Source organism: Oncorhynchus keta, unplaced genomic scaffold (assembly GCF_023373465.1).
Source record: "Oncorhynchus keta strain PuntledgeMale-10-30-2019 unplaced genomic scaffold, Oket_V2 Un_contig_29401_pilon_pilon, whole genome shotgun sequence".
Taxonomy (NCBI): domain Eukaryota; kingdom Metazoa; phylum Chordata; class Actinopteri; order Salmoniformes; family Salmonidae; genus Oncorhynchus; species Oncorhynchus keta.
The window spans coordinates 1-22500 of NW_026286525.1; the positions used below are offsets into that span (position 1 = coordinate 1).

Consider the following 22500-nt stretch of genomic DNA (forward strand, 5'->3'; position numbering starts at 1 on the left):
TTCTAGTCTCTACTGACTGAGGTTTGATCTGAAGACCTCCTAGTCTCTACTATCTGAGGTTTGATCTGAAGACCTCCTAGTCTCTACTGACTGAGGTTTGATCTGAAGACATTCTAGTCTCTACTGACTGAGGTTTGATCTGAAGACCTCCTAGTCTCTACTGACTGAGGTTTGATCTGAAGACCTCCTAGTCTCTACTGAGGTTTGACTGGAAGGTTTGATCTGAAGACCTCCTAGACATTCTAGTCTCTACTGACTGAGGTTTGATCTGAAGACCTCCTAGTCTCTACTGTCTGAGGTTTGACCTCTAGTCTCTAACTGGGGTTTGACCTCCTAGTCTCTACTGACTGGGGTTTGATCTGAAGACCTCCTAGTCTCTACTGACTGAGGTTTGATCTGAAACCCTCTGACTGAGTGATCTACTGTCTGAGGTTTTGGTTTGATCTGAAGACCTCATAGTCTATACTGACTGAGGTTTGATCTGAAGACCTCCTAGTCTCTACTGACTGAGGTTTGATCTGGATCCCTCCTAGTCTCTACTGACTGAGGTTTGATCTGAAGACCTCCTCGTCTCGACGGACTTAGGTTTGATCTGAAGACCTCCTAGTCTCTACTGTCTGAGGTTTGATCTGAAGACCTCCTAGTCTCTACTGACTGAGGTTTGATCTGAATACCTCCTAGTCTCTACTGTCCGAGGTTTGATCTGAAGACCTCCTAGTCTCTACTGACTGAGGTTTGATCTGAAGACCTCCTAGTCTCTACTGACTGAGGTTTGATCTGAAGACCTCCTAGTCTCTACTGACTGAGGTTTGATCTGAAGACCTCCTAGTCTCTACTGACTGAGGTTTGATCTGAAGACATTCTAGTCTCTACTGACTGAGGTTTGATCTGAAGACCTCCTAGTCTCTACTGACTGAGGTTTGATCTGAAGACCTCCTAGTCTCTACTGACTGAGGTTTGATCTGAAGACATTCTAGTCTCTACTGACTGAGGTTTGATCTGAAGACCTCCTAGTCTCTACTGTCTGAGGTTTGATCTGAAGACCTCCTAGTCTCTACTGACTGAGGTTTGATCTGAAGACATTCTAGTCTCTACTGACTGAGGTTTGATCTGAAGACCTCCTAGTCTCTACTGACTGAGGTTTGATCTGAAGACCTCCTAGTCTCTACTGACTGGGGTTTGATCTGAAGACCTCCTAGTCTCTACTGACTGGGGTTTGATCTGAAGACCTCCTAGTCTCTACTGTCTGAGGTTTGATCTGAAGACCTCCTAGTCTCTACTGACTGAGGTTTGATCTGAAGACCTCCTAGTCTCTACTGACTGAGGTTTGATCTGAAACCCTCCTAGTGTCTACTGTCTGAGGTTTGATCTGAAGACCTCCTAGTCTCTACTGACTGAGGTTTGATCTGAAGACCTCCTAGTCTCTACTGACTGAGGTTTGATCTGGATCCCTCCTAGTCTCTACTGACTGAGGCTTGATCTGAAGACCTCCTCGTCTCGACGGACTTAGGTTTGATCTGAAGACCTCCTAGTCTCTACTGTCTGAGGTTTGATCTGAAGATCTTCTAGTCTCTACTGACTGAGGTTTGATCTGAATACCTCCTAGTCTCTACTGTCCGAGGTTTGATCTGAAGACCTCCTAGTCTCTACTGACTGAGGTTTGATCTGAAGACCTCCTAGTCTCTACTGACTGAGGTTTGATCTGAAGACCTCCTAGTCTCTACTGACTGAGGTTTGATCTGAAGACCTCCTAGTCTCTACTGATTGAGGTTTGATCTGAAGACCTCCTCGTCTCGACGGACTTAGGTTTGATCTGAAGACCTCCTAGTCTCTACTGTCTGAGGTTTGATCTGAAGATCTTCTAGTCTCTACTGACTGAGGTTTGATCTGAAACCCCCCTAGTGTCTACTGTCTGAGGTTTGATCTGAAGACCTCCTAGTCTCTACTGACTGAGGTTTGATCTGAAGACCTCCTAGTCTCTACTGACTGAGGTTTGATCTGGATCCCTCCTAGTCTCTACTGACTGAGGTTTGATCTGAAGACCTCCTAGTCTCTACTGATTGAGGTTTGATCTGAAGACCTCCTAGTCTCCACTGACTGAGGTTTGATCTGAAGACCTCCTAGTCTCTACTGACTGAGGTTTGATCTGAAGACCTCCTAGTCTCTACTGACTGAGGTTTGATCTGACGACCTCCTAGTCTCTACTGACTGAGGTTTGATCTGAAGACCCCCTAGTCTCTACTGACTGAGGTTTGATCTGAAGACCTCCTAGTCTCTACTGACTGAGGTTTGATCTGAAGAACTCCTAGTCTCTACTGACTGAGGTTTGATCTGAAGACCTCCTAGTCTCTACTGTCTGAGGTTTGATCTGAAGACCTCCTAGTCTCTACTGACTGAGTTTGGATCTGGATCCCTCCTAGTCTCTACTGACAGAGGTTTGATCTGAAGACCTCCTAGTCTCTACTGACTGAGGTTTGATCTGAAGACCTCCTAGTCTCTACTGACTGAGGTTTGATCTGAAGATCTCCTAGTCTCTACTGACTGAGGTTTGATCTGAAGACCTCCTAGTCTCTACTGACTGAGGTTTGATCTGAAGACCTCCTAGTCTCTACTGACTGAGGTTTGATCTGAAGACCTCCTAGTCTCTACTGACTAAGGTTTGATCTGACGACCTCCTAGTCTCTACTGACTGAGGTTTGATCTGAAGACCTCCTAGTCTCTACTGACTGAGGTTTGATCTGAAGACCTCCTAGTCTCTACTGACTGAGGTTTGATCTGAAGAACTCCTAGTCTCTACTGACTGAGGTTTGATCTGGATCCCTCCTAGTCTCTATCTGTAGATGGATGTAAAGACAACGTTAGTGTTTTCCTAGAGGATTCTAGAAGATCTCTAACCCATTCCAGATATATGTATATACATATACACTGTTTTTGACCCCAAGTCTCATGAGCTAAACATGAATTCATAGCTTATTAACATAAGAGACTACGGCTGTGTTAACACAAGAAGCCCAATTCTGATATTTTGCCTATATATTGGCAAAAGATTCTGATCTGATTGATCAAAAGACCAATTAGTGGCAAAAGATCAGAATTGGGGCTGCCTGTGTATGGTATTCCATGTATGCTGCTTACCCTGGTGCTGAAGGCTCCGAAGGGGCTGTCTGATTGGTTGTGGCTGTTCTGGGTGTCTCCATGAACCAGTGATATGTTGAAGCCATGGCCACACGAGCCAGGTGTGAGGTTGAGCTGTTCTGACCGGTAGATCCTGTGGGATCCACTGGAGGGATCAGTTGACGGCTCCAACACGTAGGATCTGTTTTCTAGTGAGATGAAGCCACTGGGAATACAAGAGTGATATTGATGAATCGATCAATCGATCATCAATCAATGAAGTAGAAGAATATTTCTTAAATGTCTGTCATGATGGGTTTTTTATACAGAATGTTGGACAATGGATCTCTTATTTTTATTTTAACCTTTATTTGACTTGGCAAGTCAGTTAAGAACAAATTCTTATTTTCAAAGACAGTGGGTTAACTGCCTGTTCAGGGACAGAATGACAGAGTTGTACCTTGTCAGCTCGGGATTTGATCTTGCAACCCTTCAGGTTACTAGTCCAACGCTCTAACCACTAGGCTACGCTGCCGCCCCAACTGAGGTGCTTTGTGGGTAACACTACTTTTACCTCGTCGATAAAGTCTCACTGTGGAAACAAATCAAGAGGCAGACATTTGGCTTAATAAGAAATATAGTAATATCCGCCCGGTGGTTTCTCATTCTCCGTCTGTCCGTGATGAGAGTCTCTTATTTCTCACCGTCAACTTTTCTCACACTAATAAAAACAGCCCTGGTGATTTAAAGTGACGTCTTCGTCCACTGAAACTGGGCCAAAACTCTGAGTTTTTATCAACCTCTTGACAACACTAATAACCACATAAACTTAACATTAAAAAACGCTCCCAAAGCCAGACTATAGCTGCCAACTAAAAACCCCGAAACAATTTGTCTTGGCCGTCGCGTCAGGCAGCATAGCACTCGTCAAACTAAGCCCTCTGCATCTGTCTATGCAGAAACAGGTTGCAGAGGGGCAGAAAAATGAGCGGCCTGTAAAACAGGGTCTTGCATCACAAACGGCACCCTATTCCCTATATAGTGCACTACTCTTAACAAGAACTCTATGGGGCTCTGGGTTAAAAGTAGTGCACTACATAGGGAATAGGGTACCAATTGGGAATGCACTCAAGGGCTTAACAATTACCCCTATCACTCCTTAGAGGAGGACAACTGTTGGCACGTTTTGGGAACGACATTCTTGATGATGTCCAGAAAAAATGAGCAGACTCGTTACTCCTACTTGACATGTGTGAACGCTGAACGGTTCTCTTTCCCAGCTTTGCATGTCTTCACTGTGTTAAAGACTTGTATTACTCTGACTGTAGATCGTTGTCTTGGATCAATTAACACAGGGATACATTTCCATTTCCATTCATCACTGATACCCTGACTACACCGCTTGTGTCGCTTGCGCCAGCGTTACAAAATAAATTTAGAAATCTATGTTATTCAATTATTGGTACCCACACTGCTGGCGCGCGCCAACGAGCGTCTGCGTTGCCAAGGGATAAAATAGAAGTCCTTTCTATTTCTGACGCAGATCACGCTGCAAGTCCTGCCTCTCCCATCTCCTCATTGGTTATTAAAAGCAGGTACCCACGTGCCATCTCCTCATTGGTTATACCCACGTGGGTGATTGAAAGACAAACTGTTTTGCCGGTTGTCGTGGTAATAATAAGAGGAAGGAAGGAAGGAGGAGAGATGGCTAGAAACGATTCGGTTGACCGTTTTATGTGTTGATTAATTAGCGGAGTGGAGGACCTTGTGCATTTCAGGTAAAATAACAACTCAATGTTTAACGTTGTATCCCAGGACAAATTAGCTAGCAACAGCAAGGTAGCTAAATAAGACAAATTAGCTAGCAAGTGCAAGCTAGCTAAACAAGACAAATTAGCTAGCAAGTGCAAGCTAGCTAAATAAGACAAATTAGCTAGCAAGTGCAAGCTAGCTAAATAAGACAAATTAGCTAGCAAGTGCAAGCTAGCTAAATAAGACAAATTAGCTAGCAAGTGCAACCTAGCTAAATTGCCATAACGTTAAATGTTTACTGTTTTTCGACCTGTCCCCAAATTAATGTAATTGGTTCAGAGTTTGTTTTGATATTTTAACCTGCGTGTCGTGATCTCGTCTCGGGGGACAAAATATATTTATGCATGATGGCGCACGATGGCGCACGATGGCGCACGCACGCAGCCGGTTTGGGTTTCGTGTAAGGTGTGTTTATATGGTAACTCTGTTAATCTTTAGTTTCAGAGAGAAACAGAGAACAACAACATTGATGATGAGAATGCCCGTTGCTTCAGGCTAATCTAACTGCTTGGCTAGTCGGACACTGGAGCTTTGAGGTTCATTAGACCATGGGGTAATGACATGACAATACATACAGGAGGCCCACTGACACACACACACACACACACACACACACACACACACACACACACACACACACACACACACACACACACACACACACACACACACACACACACACACACACACACACACACACACACACACACACACACACACACACACACACACACTCACCTGAGACCTGAGCAGGTACTGAGGCTGACGTCAGAATAGATGTGTCCCTGCACCATTCCGTGGTAATAGCAGTTCGTCTGAGAAGAGAGTTTAACATACTGTTAGGACAAGGCCAGACTGTCAGGGTAGGTAGGAGGGGCAGGGAGGTAGGACAGAGAGTTTAACATACTGTTAGGACAAGGCCTGGCTGTCAGGGTAGGTAGGAGGGGCAGGATGGTAGGACAGTGGAGGAAGTATCTGGTTTGGAGTGAAAATACAGCTTCTGGCTATGGTCCAGACCCAGGCCATCTCCTGTGGTACCTATTGTCCAGACCCAGGCCATCTCCTGTGGTATCTATGGTCCAGACCCAGGCCATCTCCTGTGGTACCTATGGTCCAGACCCAGGCCATCTCCTGTGGTACCTATGGTCCAGACCCAGGCCATCTCCTGTGGTACCTATGGTCCAGACCCAGGCCATCTCCTGTGGTACCTATGGTCCAGACCCAGGCCATCTCCTGTGGTACCTATGGTCCAGACCCAGGCCATCTCCTGTGGTACCTATGGTCCAGACCCAGGCCATCTCCTGTGGTACCTATGGTCCAGACCCAGGCCATCTCCTGTGGTACCTATTGTCCAGACCCAGGCCATCTCCTGTGGTACCTATGGTCCAGACCCAGGCCATCGCCTGTGGTACCTATTGTCCAGACCCAGGCCATCTATGGTCCAGAGCCAGGCCATCTCCTGTGGTACCTATGGTCCAGACTCAGGCCATCTCCTGTGGTACCTATGGTCCAGACCCAGGCCATCTCCTGTGGTACCTATGGTCCAGACCCAGGCCATCTCCTGTGGTACCTATGGTCCAGACCCAGGCCATCTCCTGTGGTACCTATGGTCCAGACCCAGGCCATCTCCTGTGGTACCTATGGTCCAGACCCAGGCCATCTCCTGTGGTACCTATGGTCCAGACCCAGGCCATCTCCTGTGGTACCTATGGTCCAGACCCAGGCCATCTCCTGTGGTACCTATGGTCCAGACCCAGGCCCTCTCCTGTGGTACCTATTGTCCAGACCCAGGCCATCTATGGTCCAGAGCCAGGCCATCTCCTGTGGTACCTATGGTCCAGACCCAGGCCATCTCCTGTGGTACCTATGGTCCAGACCCAGGCCATCTCCTGTGGTACCTATGGTCCAGACCCAGGCACTTCCTCCCTGACTACTTCACTGCTGCACAGTAAAACATGGACATGTGGTTTCTCCACCTCTCCCTTCTCCAAATATAGACCTGTGTACATTCCAGGATTCGTCTTTACTCTTTTCCAAGGTGGTTGTTGTTCACCTGCTGCTGATTCCACATGTTCAGCGTCGGATCCGTTTTCTCAGAGAGAACCGTCATGTAACTATTGGTCCTTTACCGTGGAACTGGGAAGTTCCAGAAGGCCAGACCTTAGTCCTCTCTACAAAGCTTCTACTCTACCTTCTACGATGTTCCAGAAGACCAGATCTTAGTCCTCTCTACAAAGCTTCTACTCTACCTTCTACGATGTTCCAGAAGACCAGGCCTTAGTCCTCTCTACAAAGCTTCTACTCTACCTTCTACGATGTTCCAGAAGGCCAGACCTTAGTCCTCTCTACAAAGCTTCTACTCTGCTTTCTAGGATGTTCTAGAAGACCAGACCTTAGTCCTCTCTACAAAGCTTCTACTCTGCTTTCTAGGATGTTCCAGAAGACCAGACCTTAGTCCTCTCTCCAAAGCTTCTACTCTACCTTCTATGATGTTCCAGAAGACCAGACCTTAGTCCTCTCTACAAAGCTTCTACTCTACCTTCTAGGATGTTCCAGAAGACCAGGCCTTAGTCCTCTCTCCAAAGCTTCTACTCTACCTTCTAGGATGTTCCAGAAGACCAGGCCTTAGTCCTCTCTCCAAAGCTTCTACTCTACCTTCTACGATGTTCCAGAAGACCAGGCCTTAGTCCTCTCTACAAAGCTTCTACTCTACCTTCTACGATGTTCCAGAAGACCAGGCCTTAGTCCTCTCTACAAAGCTTCTACTCTACCTTCTACGATGTTCCAGAAGACCAGGCCTTAGTCCTCTCTACAAAGCTTCTACTCTACCTTCTACGATGTTCCAGAAGACCAGGCCTTAGTCCTCTCTACAAAGCTTCTACTCTACCTTCTAGGTTGTTCTAGAAGGCGTGTCTTAGTCCTTCCTCTCTCCAAAGCTTCTACTCTGGTGGCCTGTTGTGAATGTATCAAACTGGGAGATTGGACTTCCCTGTTGTACACCTCTGTGAATGTATCAAACTGGGGAGATTGGACTTCCCTGTTGAACACCTCTGTGAATGTATCAAACTGGGGAGATTGGACTTCCTGTTGAACACCTCTGTGAATGTATCAAACTGGGAGATTGGACTTCCCTGTTGAACACCTCTGTGAATGTATCAAACTGGGGAGATTGGACTTCCCTGTTGAACACCTCTGTGAATGTATCAAACTGGGAGATTGGACTTCCCTGTTGAACACTTCTGTGAATGTATCAAACTGGGGAGATCGGACTTCCCTGTTGAACACCTCTGTGAATGTATCAAACTGGGAGATTGGACTTCCCTGTTGAACACCTCTGTGAATGTATCAAACTGGGGAGATCGGACTTCCTGTTGAACATCTCTGTGAATGTATCAAACTGGGAGATTGGACTTCCTGTTGAACACCTCTGTGAATGTATCAAACTGGGGAGATTGGACTTCCCTGTTGAACACCTCTGTGAATGTATCAAACTGGGGAGATTGGACTTCCCTGTTGAACACCTCTGTGAATGTATCAAACTGGGGAGATTGAACTTCCCTGTTGAACACCTCTGTGAATGTATCAAACTGGGAGATCGGACATCCCTGTTGAACATCTCTGTGAATGTATCAAACTGGGGAGATTGGACTTCCTGTTGAACACCTCTGTGAATGTATCAAACTGGGGAGATCGGACTTCCCTGTTGTACACCTCTGTGAATGTATCAAACTGGGAGATTGGACTTCCCTGTTGAACACCTCTGTGAATGTATCAAACTGGGGAGATTGGACTTCCCTGTTGAACACCTCTGTGAATGTATCAAACTGGGAGATCGGACTTCCCTGTTGAACATCTCTGTGAATGTATCAAACTGGGGAGATTGGACTTCCTGTTGAACACCTCTGTGAATGTATCAAACTGGGAGATCGGACTTCCCTGTTGAACATCTCTGTGAATGTATCAAACTGGGGAGATTGGACTTCCCTGTTGAACACCTCTGTGAATGTATCAAACTGGGGAGATTGACTGTTTCTGTGAATGTATCCTGTTGAACACCTCTGTGAATGTATCAAACTGGGAGATTGGACTTCCTGTTGAACACCTCTGTGAATGTATCAAACTGGGAGATTGGACTTCCCTGTTGAACACCTTCTGTGAAATGTATCAAACTGGGGAGATTGGACTTCCCTGTTGAACACCTCTGTGAATGTATCAAACTGGGAGATTGGACTTCCCTGTTGAACACCTCTGTGAATGTATCAAACTGGGGAGATTGGACTTCCCTGTTGAACACTTCTGTGAATGTATCAAACTGGGGAGATCGGACTTCCCTGTTGAACACCTCTGTGAATGTATCAAACTGGGGAGATTGGACTTCCCTGTTGAACACCTCTGTGAATGTATCAAACTGGGGAGATCGGACTTCCCTGTTGAACATCTCTGTGAATGTATCAAACTGGGAGATTGGACTTCCCTGTTGAACACCTCTGTGAATGTATCAAACTGGGGAGATTGGACTTCCCTCTTGAACACCTCTGTGAATGTATCAAACTGGGGAGATTGGACTTCCCTGTTGAACACCTCTGTGAATGTATCAAACTGGGAGATTGAACTTCCCTGTTGAACACCTCTGTGAATGTATCAAACTGGGGAGATCGGACATCCCTGTTGAACATCTCTGTGAATGTATCAAACTGGGAGATTGGACTTCCCTGTTGAACACCTCTGTGAATGTATCAAACTGGGGAGATCGGACTTCCCTGTTGTACACCTCTGTGAATGTATCAAACTGGGAGATTGGACTTCCCTGTTGAACACCTCTGTGAATGTATCAAACTGGGGAGATTGGACTTCCCTGTTGAACACCTCTGTGAATGTATCAAACTGGGGAGATCGGACTTCCTGTTGAACATCTCTGTGAATGTATCCAAACTGGGGAGATTGGACTTCCCTGTTGAACACCTCTGTGAATGTATCAAACTGGGAGATCGGACTTCCCTGTTGTACACCTCTGTGAATGTATCAAACTGGGGAGATTGGACTTCCTGTTGAACACCTCTGTGAATGTATCAAACTGGGGAGATTGGACTTCCCTGTTGAACACCTCTGTGAATGTATCAAACTGGGGAGATTGGACTTCCCTGTTGAACACCTCTGTGAATGTATCAAACTGGGAGATCGGACTTCCCTGTTGAACACCTCTGTGAATGTTGTACACCTCTGTGAATGTACAATCTATCAAACCTGTATTTTGTTCATAATTACCATGTGTTTATTCTTAGACTTTTTGTATGGATACAATACGTTTTGAGCTCTTGTATTTTAACAATCTGTCATGAAGGACGAGGCTCTCCCTTCCTGTGTCTGGTACGTCCTCTGAGTGAGGAACAATGCCTGGAAAGTCTTCCATTACAGAGAGCTATAAAACAGACAAATGAAGAGGAAGGACGGAGAAGTGAAGAGGCTATCACTCATCACTCCCTCTCTCCCTCTCTCCCTCCCTCCCTCCCTCACTCACCACTCCCTCCCTCTGTCTAATACCTTGCCTCTGACAGACGCTAAGCTGGCATAAAATACTGATACATGAAATGGGGGAATGAAAGGGCTCAGATTCCTCCCTCCCTAACTCCCTCCAGACAGGCCAATAAATTACCAATGGATCAGTCCGTCTGAGACTGATGGAAGACTGGAAGACTGGGCCAATCCAGTCTGAGTCCCACACTGCCATGAAGGGACCCAGTTACTAGGGGACTGTAGAACCCTCAGTCCTGACACTCCCATGAAGGGACCCAGTCACTAGGGGACTGTAGAACCCTCCAGTCTGACACTCCCATGAAGGACCCAGTCACTAGGGGACTGTAGAACCCTCAAGTCTGACACTCCCATGAAGGGACCCAGTCACTGGGGGACTGTAGAACCCTCCAGTCTGAGTCCCACACTCCCATGAAGAGACCCAGTTACTAGGGGACTGTAGAACCCTCCAGTCTGACACTCCCATGAAGAGACCCAGTAGGAACCCTCCGGTCACTGACTAGGGGACTGGAACCCCCAGTCTGACACTCTCCCATGAAGAGACCCAGTCACTAGGGGACTGTAGAACCCTCCAGTCTGACACTCCCATGAAGGGACCCAGTCACTAGGGGACTGTAGAACCCTCCAGTCTGACACTCCCATGAAGGGACCCAGTCACTAGGGGACTGTAGAACCCTCCAGTCTGACACTCCCATGAAGAGACCCAGTCACTAGGGGACTGTAGAACCCTCCAGTCTGAGTCCCACACTCCCATGAAGAGACCCAGTCACTAGGGGACTGTAGAACCCTCCAGTCTGAGTCCCACACTCCCATGAAGAGACCCAGTCACTAGGGGACTGTAGAACCCTCCAGTCTGACACTCCCATGAAGGGACCCAGTCACTAGGGGACTGTAGAACCCTCCAGTCTGACACTCCCATGAAGGGACCCAGTCACTAGGGGACTGTAGAACCCTCCAGTCTGACACTCCCATGAAGGGACCCAGTCACTAGGGGACTGTAGAACCCTCCAGTCTGACACTCCCATGAAGAGACCCAGTCACTAGGGGACTGTAGAACCCTCAGTCTGACACTCCCATGAAGGGACCCAGTCACTAGGGGGGACTGTGACACTCCCATGAAGGGACCCAGTCCTAGAACCCCAGTCTGACACTCCCATGAAGGGACCCAGTCACTAGGGGACTGTAGAACCCTCCAGTCTGACACTCCCATGAAGGGACCCAGTCACTAGGGGACTGTAGAACCCTCCAGTCTGAGTCCCACACTCCCATGAAGAGACCCAGTCACTAGGGGACTGTAGAACCCTCCAGTCTGACACTCCCATGAAGGGACCCAGTCACTAGGGGACTGTAGAACCCTCCAGTCTGACACTCCCATGAAAGGACCCAGTCACTAGGGGACTGTAGAACCCTCCAGTCTGTCCCACACTCCCATGAAGAGACCCAGTCACTAGGGGACTGTAGAACCCTCCAGTCTGACACTCCCATGAAGGGACCCAGTCACTAGGGGACTGTAGAACCCTCTCCAGTCTGACACTCCCATGAAGGGACCCAGTCACTAGGGGACTGTAGAACCCTCCAGTCTGACACTCCCATGAAGGGACCCAGTCACTAGGGGACTGTAGAACCCTGAAGGGACCCAGTCTGAGTCCCACACTCCCATGAAGAGACCCAGTCACTAGGGGACTGTAGAACCCTCCAGTCTGACACTCCCATGAAGGGACCCAGTCACTAGGGGACTGTAGAACCCTCCAGTCTGACACTCCCATGAAGGGACCCAGTCACTGAAGGGGACTGTAGAACCCTCCAGTCTAGGGGAGTCCACACTCCCATGAAGGGACCCAGTCACTAGGGGACTGTAGAACCCTCCAGTCTGACACTCCCATGAAGGGACCCAGTCACTAGGGGACTGTAGAACCCTCCAGTCTGACACTCCCATGAAGGGACCCAGTCACTAGGGGACTGTAGAACCCTCCAGTCTGACACTCCCATGAAGAGACCCAGTCACTAGGGGACTGTAGAACCCTCCAGTCTGACACTCCCATGAAGAGACCCAGTCACTAGGGGACTGAACCCTCCAGTCTGACACTCCCATGAAGAGACCCAGTCACTAGGGGACTGTAGAACCCTCCAGTCTGACACTCCCATGAAGAGACCCAGTCACTAGGGGACTGTAGAACCCTCCAGTCTGACACTCCCATGAAGGACCCAGTCACTAGGGGACTGTAGAACCCTCCAGTCTGAGTCCCACACTCCCATGAAGGGACCCAGTCACTAGGGGACTGTAGAACCCTCCAGTCTGACACTCCCATGAAGAGACCCAGTCACTAGGGGACTGTAGAACCCTCCAGTCTGACACTCCCATGAAGGGACCCAGTCACTAGGGGACTGTAGAACCCTCCAGTCTGACACTCCCATGAAGAGGGACCCAGTCACTAGGGGACTGTAGAACCCTCAGTCTGACACTCCCATGAAGGGACCCAGTCACTAGGGGACTGTAGAACCCTCCAGTCTGACACTCCCATGAAGGGACCCAGTCACTAGGGGACTGTAGAACCCTCACTGACCTCCCATGAAGAGACCCAGAAGGGAGTCAGTAGGGGACTGAGAACCCTCCAGTCTGACACTCCCATGAAGAGACCCAGTCACTAGGGGACTGTAGAACCCTCAGTCTGACACTCCCATGAAGGGACCCAGTCACTAGGGGACTGTAGAACCCTCCAGTCTGACACTCCCATGAAGAGACCCAGTCACTAGAGGACTGTAGAACCCTCCAGTCTGACACTCCCATGAAGAGACCCAGTCACTAGGGGACTGTAGAACCCTCCAGTCTGACACTCCCATGAAGAGACCCAGTCACTAGGGGACTGTAGAACCCTCCAGTCTGACACTCCCATGAAGAGACCCAGTCACTAGGGGACTGTAGAACCCTCCAGTCTGAGACTCCCATGAAGAGACCCAGTCACTAGGGGACTGTAGAACCCTCCAGTCTGACACTCCCATGAAGAGACCCAGTCACTAGAGGACTGTAGAACCCTCCAGTCTGACACTCCCATGAAGAGACCCAGTCACTAGGGGACTGTAGAACCCTCCAGTCTGACACTCCCATGAAGAGACCCAGTCACTAGGGGACTGTAGAACCCTCCAGTCTGACACTCCCATGAAGGGACCCAGTCACTAGGGGACTGTAGAACCCTCCAGTCTGACACTCCCATGAAGAGACCCAGTCACTAGGGGACTGTAGAACCCTCCAGTCTGACACTCCCAGACCCCAGTCAGTCACTAGGGGACTGTAGAACCCTCAGTCTGACACTCCCATGAAGAGGCCAGTCACTAGGGGACTGTAGAACCCTCCAGTCTGACACTCCCATGAAGGGACCCAGTCACTAGGGGACTGTAGAACCCTCCAGTCTGACACTCCCATGAAGGACCCAGTCACTAGGGGACTGTAGAACCCTCCAGTCTGACTGTCCCTGACACTCCCATGAAGAGACCCAGTCACTAGGGGACTGTAGAACCCTCCAGTCTGACACTCCCATGAAGGGACCCAGTCACTAGGGGACTGTAGAACCCTCCAGTCTGACACTCCCATGAAGAGACCCAGTCACTAGGGGACTGTAGAACCCTCCAGTCTGACACTCCCATGAAGAGACCCAGTCACAGTCACACCCGGTCACTAGGGGGACTGTAGAACCCTGAAGAGACCCAGTCTGAGTCCCACTCCCATGAAGAGACCCAGTCACTAGGGGACTGTAGAACCCTCCAGTCTGACACTCCCATGAAGAGACCCAGTCACCAGGGGACTGTAGAACCCTCCAGTCTGACACTCCCATGAAGAGACCCAGTCACCAGGGTATCCGGTCACTAGGGGATCCGGTCACTAGGGGATCCAGGTACTAGGGTACTCAGTCACTAGGGGACCCAGTCACGAGGGGATCCGGTCACGAGGGGTTTGAGTCACTAGGGGATCCTGTCACTAGGGGGATCAGTCACTAGGGGATCCGGTCACTAGGGGATCAGTCACTAGGGGATCCTGTCACTAGGGGATCCAGTCACTAGGGGATCCGGTCACTAGGGATCCAGTCACTAGGGGATCGTGTCACTAGGGGACCCAGTCACTAGGGGGACTGGGGGAATAGCAGGGACTGGTGAGGTGATGTGGGTCGAGATGTCCCCTGCTGAGGGGGAGGAGCTTTCGTTATGTCCCCTGCTGTGGGGGGGAGATTTCGTTATGTCTCCTGCTGAGGGGGGCTTTCGTTATGTCACCAGTTGAGGGGGAGCTTTCATTATGTCCCCTGCTGAGGGAGGAGCTTTCGTTATGTCCCCTGCTGAGAGGGGTAGGAGCTTTCGTTATGTCCACTGCTGAGGGGAGGAGCTTTCGTTATGGATTAGTCTGACCCGGTCCACAGCAGGATCAACTGAAACATGATGCTCTGTGTGGAACAAATTGTCAGGTCAATGTGTGGGTTGAACACGTACTGCATGACAGAAGCGAGATGTTCGCATTTTCATGAATGTTCCGTAAGGTCCTTCTGTAGCTCAGTTGGTAGAGCATGGCGCTTGTAACGCCAGGGTAGTGGGTTCGTTTCCGGGACCACCCATTCGTAGAATGTATGCACACATGACTGTAAGTCGCTTTGGATAAAAGCGTCTGCTAAATGGCATATATTATTATTATTATTATTATTATTATTATTATTATTATTATAAGGTTTAACCGTTTGCCATGTATCAAGTCCGTGGTTAAATTCCTCCTTTCACGGTGTTTCGTCTTGTATATTTACAGTAACTTCTTCACTTTGGGAAACGTATTAGGGAACAATGGACTGGACACAAAAAGACCAAGCAAGCAGACCACATCTTCTTTGACAGAATGAACTGCCACTACCCACAATACACCTCTCCTCTCCACTGTCCCACCCCACCATAGCAGCTTCAGCAGACAGACTGAACTGTGGGTACTAGCCACTAGCCACTACCCACAATACAACTCTCCTCTCCACTGTCCCACCACAGCAGCTTCAGCAGCTAGCCACTACCCACAATACAACTCTCCTCTCCACTGTTCCACCACTGCAGCTTCAGCAGCTAGCCACTACCCACAATACACCTCTCCTCCACTGTCCCACCACAGCAGCTTCAGCAGCTATCCACTACCCACAATATACCTCTCTCTCCACTGTCCCACCACAGCAGCTTCAGCAGCTAGCCACTACCCACAATACACCTCTCCTCTCCACTGTCCCACCACAGCAGCTTCAGCAGACAGACTGAACTGTGGGTACTACCTCTCCCACTACCCACAATACACCTCTCCTCTCCACTGTCCCACCACAGCAGCTTCAGCAGACAGACTGAACTGTGGGTACTAGCCACTACCCACAATACACCTCTCCTCTCCACTGTCCCACCACAGCAGCTTCAGCAGACAGACTGAACTGTGGGTACTAGACTGAACTGATATTACAGGAGCGTCAACATTTCCTTCAGTCCGTTTTCCTCTAAACGGAGGGACGACAACCCCTCATCCTGACAGGTTCAGGGGTTCAACAAGAGGTCTCTGAGCTCCATAGAGAGAGGAAGAACAACAGCATGGTAATAGGAATGAAGTATGCCTTGTTATTGTATGGTAATAGGTATGAAGTATGCCTTGTTATTGTATGGTAATAGGAATGAAGTATGCCTTGTTATTGTATGGTAATAGGAATGAAGTATGCCTTGTTATTGTATGGTAATAGGAATGAAGTATGCCTTGTTATTGTATGGTAATAGGAATGAAGTATGCATTGTTATTGTATGGTAATAGGTATGAAGTAGGCCTTGTTATTGTATGGTAATAGGAATGAAGTATGCCTTGTTATTGTATGGTAATAGGTATGAAGTATGCCTTGTTATTGTATGGTAATAGGTATGAAGTATGCCTTGTTATTGTATGGTAATAGGAATGAAGTATGCCTTGTTATTGTATGGTAATAGGTATGAAGTATGCCTTGTTATTGTATGGTAATAGGTATGAAGTATGCCTTGTTATTGTATGGTAATAGGTATGAAGTAGGCCTTGTTATTGTACGGTAATAGGAATGAAGTATGCCTTGTTATTGTATGGTAATAGGAATGAAGTATGCCTTGTTATTGTATGGTAATAGGTATGAAGTAGGCCTTGTTATTGTATGGTAATAGGTATGAAGTATGCCTTGTATGGTAATAGGAATGAAGTATGCCTTGTTATTGTATGGTAATAGGTATGAAAGTATGCCTTGTTATTGTATGGTAATAGGTATGAAGTATGCCTTGTTATTGTACGGTAATAGGAATGAAGTATGCCTTGTTATTGTAAGGTAATAGGTATGAAGTATGCCTTGTTATTGTATGGTAATAGGTATGAAGTATGCCTTGTTATTGTATGGTAATAGGTATGAAGTATGCCTTGTTATTGTATGGTAATAGGTATGAAGTATGCCTTGTTATTGTATGGTAATAGGAATGAAGTATGCCTTGTTATTGTATGGTAATAGGTATGAATGAAGTATGCCTTGTTATTGTATGGTAATAGGTATGAAGTATGCCTTGTTATTGTATGGTAATAGGTATGAAGTATGCCTTGTTATTGTATGGTAATAGGTATGAAGTATGCCTTGTATGGTAATAGGAATGAAGTATGCCTTGTTATTGTATGGTAATAGGTATGAAGTATGCCTTGTTATTGTATGGTAATATGTATGAAGTATGCCTTGTTATTGTATGGTAATAGGTATGAAGTATGCCTTGTTATTGTACTTGTTATTGTATGGTAATAGGTATGAAGTATGCCTTGTTATTGTATGGTAATAGGTATGAAGTATGCCTTGTTATTGTATGGTAATAGGTATGAAGTATGCCTTGTTATTGTATGGTAATAGGAATGAAGTATGCCTTGTTATTGTATGGTAATAGGTATGAAGTATGCCTTGTTATTGTAACGGTAATAGGTATGAAGTATGCCTTGTTATTGTATGGTAATAGGCATGAAGTATGCCTTGTTATTGTATGTAATAGGTATGAAGTATGCCTTGTTATTGTATGGTAATAGGTATGAAGTATGCCTTGTTATTGTAAGGTAATATGAATGAAGTATGCCTTGTTATTGTAAGGTAATAGGAATGAAGTATGCCTTGTTATTGTATGGTAATAGGAATGAAGTATGCCTTGTTATTGTATGGTAATAGGTATGAAGTATGCCTGGTTATTGTATGGTAATAGGTATGAAGTATGCCTTGTTATTGTATGGTAATAGGTATGAAGTATGCCTTGTTATTGTATGGTAATAGGAATGAAGTATGCCTTGTTATTGTATGGTAATAGGTATGAAGTATGCCTTGTTATTGTATGGTAATAGGTATGAAGTATGCCTTGTTATTGTATGGTAATAGGTATGAAGTATGCCTTGTTATTGTATGGTAATAGGAATGAAGTATGCCTTGTTATTGTACGGTAATAGGAATGAAGTATGCCTTGTTATTGTATGGTAATAGGAATGAAGTATGCCTTGTCATTGTATGGTAATAGGTATGAAGTATGCCTTGTTATTGTATGGTAATAGGAATGAAGTATGCCTTGTTTTTGTATGGTAATAGGCATGCGTATGCCTTGTATGGTAATAGGTATGAAGTATGCCTTGTTATTGTATGGTAATAGGCATGAAGAATGCATTGTTATTGTATGGTAATAGGCATGAAGTATGCCTTGTTATTGTATGGTAATAGGTATGAAGTATGCCTTGTTATTGTATGGTAATAGGTATGAAGTATGCCTTGTTATTGTAGGAATGAAGTATGCCTTGGTATGAAGTATGCCTTTGTATGGTAATAGGTATGAAGTATGCCTTGTTATTGTATGGTAATAGGTATGAAGTATGCCTTGTTATTGTATGGTAATAGGTATGACGTATGCCTTGTTATTGTATGGTAATAGGAATGAAGTATGCCTTGTTATTGTATGGTAATAGGTATGAAGTATGCCTTGTTATTGTATGGTAATAATAGGTATGAAGTATGCCTTGTTATTGTATGGTAATAGGTATGAAGTATGCCTTGTATGGTAATAGGTATGAAGTATGCCTTGTTATTGTATGGTAATAGGTATGAAGTATGCCTTGTTATTGTATGGTAATAGGTATGAAGTATGCCTTGTTATTGTATGGTAATAGGTATGAAGTATGCCTTGTTGCCTTGTATGGTAATAGGTATGAAGTATGCCTTGTATGGTAATAGGTATGAAGTATGCCTTGTTATTGTATGGTAATAGGCATGAAGTATGCCTTGTTATTGTATGGTAATAGGTATGAAGTATATGCCTTGTTATTGTATGGTAATAGGCATGAAGTATGCCTTGTTATTGTATGGTAATAGGCATGAAGTATGCCTTGTTATTGTATGGTAATAGGTATGAAGTATGCCTTGTATGGTAATAGGCATGAAGTATGCCTTGTTATTGTATGGTAATAGGTATGAAGTATGCCTTGTTATTGTATGGTAATAGGTATGAAGTATGCCTTGTTATTGTATGGTAATAGGAATGAAGTATGCCTTGTTATTGTACGGTAATAGGAATGAAGTATGCCTTGTTATTGTATGGTAATAGGAATGAAGTATGCCTTGTTATTGTATGGTAATATGAATGAAGTATGCCTTGTTATTGTATGGTAATAGGTATGAAGTATGCCTTGTTATTGTATGGTAATAGCCTTGTTATTGTATGAAGTATGCCTTGTTATTGTATGGTAATAGGTATGAAGTATGCCTTGTTATTGTATGGTAATAGGAATGAAGTATGCCTTGTTATTGTATGGTAATAGGAATGAAGTATGCCTTGTTATTGTATGGTAATAGGTATGAAGTATGCCTTGTTATTGTATGGTAATAGGTATGAAGTATGCCTAGTATGGTAATAGGTATGAAGTATGCCTTGTTATTGTATGGTAATAGGTATGAAGTATGCCTTGTTATTGTATGGTAATAGGTATGAAGTATGCCTTGTTATTGTATGGTAATAGGTATGAAGTATGCCTTGTTATTGTATGGTAATAGGTATGAAGTATGCCTTGTTATTGTATGGTAATAGGTATGAAGTATGCCTTGTTATTGTATGGTAATAGGAATGAAGTATGCCTTGTTATTGTATGGTAATAGGTATGAAGTATGCCTTGTTATTGTATGGTAATAGGTATGAAGTATGCCTTGTTATTGTATGGTAATAGGTATGAAGTATGCCTTGTTATTGTATGGTAATAGGTATGAAGTATGCCTTGTTATTGTATGGTAATAGGAATGAAGTATGCCTTGTTATTGTATGGTAATAGGTATGAAGTATGCCTTGTTATTGTATGGTAATAGGTATGAAGTATGCATTGTTATTGTATGGTAATAGGTATGAAGTATGCCTTGTATGGTAATAGGTATGAAGTATGCCTTGTTATTGTATGGTAATAGGTATGAAGTATGCCTTGTTATTGTTTGGTAATAGGTATGAAGTATGCCTTGTTATTGTATGGTAATAGGTATGAAGTAGGCCTTGTTATTGTATGGTAATAGGTATGAAGTATGCATTGTTGCCAAGTGGTTCTATCAATCTAGGACATAGAGATGTCTTAACCCTCATAGCATGGTTCCTCTCTTGGTTTCTTCCTAGGTTCTGGCCTTTATAGGAGTTTTTAATAGCCACCGCGCTTCTACGCCTGCATTGCTTGCTGGTTTGGGGTTTTAGGCTGGGTTTCTGTACAGCACTTTGTGACACAGCTGATGTAAGAAGGGCTTTATAAATTGATTTGATTTGATTTGACTTACCTCCAAATTGTGAGACTCCATTAGACTTAATACTGTACTGTGAGGTTGTGAGCCTCCATTAGACTTAATACTGTACTGTGATGTTGTGAGACTCCATTAGACTTAATATCATACCGAAAGGTTGTGAGACTCCATTAGACTTAATACCGTACTGTGAGGTTGTGAGACTCCATTAGACTTAATATCATACCGAGAGGTTGTGAGACTCCATTAGACTTAATACTGTACTGTGAGGTTGTGAGCCTCCATTAGACTTATCGTCTTCTGGAGCACAGTTGGTAGAGCATGGCGCTTGTAACGCCAGGGTAGTGGGTTCGATTCCCGGGACCACCCATACGTAGAATGTATGCACACATGACTGTAAGTCGCTTTGGATAAAAGCGTCTGCTAAATGGCATATATTATTATTATTATATTAATATCATACCGAAAGGTTGTGCGACTCCATTAGACTTAATACCGTAACGTGAGGTTGTGAGACTCCATTAGACTTCATACTGTACTGTGAGGTTGTGAGACTCCATTAGACTTAATACTGTACTGTGAGGTTGTGAGACTCCATTAGACTTAATACTATACTTTGAGGTTGTGAGACTCCATTAGACTTAATACTGTACTGTGATGTTGTGAGACTCCATTAGACTTAATACCGTACTGTGATGTTGTGAGACTCCATTAGACTTAATACCGTACCATGAGGTTGTGAGACTCCATTAGACTTAACACCGTACCGTGATGTTGTGAGACTCCATTAGACTTAATACCGTACTGTGATGTTGTGAGACTCCATTAGACTTAATACCGTACTGTGATGTTGTGAGACTCCATTAGACTTAATACCGTACTGTGATGTTGTGAGACTCCATTAGACTTAATACCGTACCATGAGGTTGTGAGACTCCATTAGACTTAACACCGTACCGTGATGTTGTGAGACTCCATTAGACTTAATACCGTACTGTGATGTTGTGAGACTCCATTAGACTTAATACCGTACTGTGATGTTGTGAGACTCCATTAGACTTAATACCGTACTGTGATGTTGTGAGACTCCATTAGACTTAATACCGTACTGTGAGGTTGTGAGACTCCATTAGACTTAATACCGTACCGTGAGGTTGTGAGACTCCATTAGACTTAATACCGTACTGTGAGGTTGTGAGACTCCATTAGACTTAATACCGTACCGTGAGGTTGTGAGAGCCGGTGACCGCGCTGCCGTCTTCCAGGTAGTGTGTTTCTGTGTAGTGACTGGCAAACAGACCACTAGAAATAAGACACAAAAAGAGCAAGAGTTAAGAGAAGGGAATCTCAAAGAGCACAGCTCATCGTGAGGGGACACATTTAGAGAGAGGGCTGGGAGGAGAGAGAGGCCTGGGAGCGGAGGAGAGAGGGATGGGAGGGAGGAGAGAGGCCTGGGAGGAGGGAGGAGGAGAGAGGGATGGGAGGGAGGAGAGAGGGTTGGGAGGGGAGGAGGGAGAGGGCTGGGAGGGAGGGAGGAGAGGGATGGGAGGGAGGAGAGAGGGATGGGAGGGGAGAGAGGGATGGGAGGGGAGTGAGAGGAGGAGAGAGGGATGGGAGGGGAGAGAGGCTGGGAGCGGAGGAGAGAGGGATGGGAGGGGGATGGAGGAGAGGGATGGGAGGGAGGGAGGAGGGAGGAGAGAGGGATGGGAGGGTGGAGAGGGAAGGGGAGGAGGGCTGGGATGGGAGGAGGAGAGAGGGATGGGAGGGGGGAGAGAGGGCTGGGAGAGGAGAGAGGGATGGGAGGGGAGAGAGAGGAGGAGAGAGGGCTGAGAGGGAGGGGAGGGCTGGAGAGAGGAGAGAGGGCTGGGAGAGGGGAGGAGAGGGCTGGGAGGAGGGAGAGGGATGGGAGGGAGAGAGAGGAGAGGAGGGCCAGAGGGAGGACAGAGCTGAGAGGGAGGAGAGGGCTGGGAGAGGGGAGAGAGGGCTGGGAGGGAGGAGAGGGCTGCGTGGGAGAGAGAGAGAGGAGGGACCAGCAGTGGGGTAGATCCTGGAACTACTATGAGCTCACACAAACACTGGGAACCCTGATGAGTTGATTATTACAGCGTGGTGTGTGTGTGCGTGTGTGTGTGTGTGTGTGTGTGTGGGGTGTGTGCGTGTGTGTGCGTGTGTGTGTGTGTGTGCTTGTGTGTTGTGTGTTTGTGTGCGCGTGTGTGTGTGTGTTTGTGTGTGTGCGTGCCCGTGTGTGTGTGTGTGTGTG

The 22500-nt window shown here is 46.2% G+C and overlaps 1 protein-coding gene and 1 long non-coding RNA gene across 2 annotated transcripts in view; both read right to left on the minus strand.

The window, feature by feature from the left end:
- Positions 1–3135: 3135 nt before the first annotated feature.
- The window catches only part of LOC127923351 (disintegrin and metalloproteinase domain-containing protein 19-like), a gene marked incomplete at its 3' end in the record, with an annotated part of 49464 nt that continues 30099 nt past the window's right edge, over positions 3136–22500 (minus strand). Inside the window, exons 4-6 of the mRNA XM_052507361.1 lie at positions 21464–21542; positions 5665–5741; positions 3136–3340 (exon numbers count right to left, since the gene is read on the minus strand). Coding sequence (XP_052363321.1) covers positions 3136–3340; positions 5665–5741; positions 21464–21542 — 361 coding nt within the window. The remainder of the gene's footprint in view (positions 3341–5664; positions 5742–21463; positions 21543–22500) is intronic.
- On the minus strand, positions 6019–7111 carry LOC127923353 (uncharacterized). The gene is made up of 3 exons (XR_008114202.1): positions 6757–7111; positions 6429–6666; positions 6019–6270 (listed from the first exon to the last, which is right to left on the minus strand). It is a non-coding gene; the product is annotated as an uncharacterized LOC127923353 (long non-coding RNA).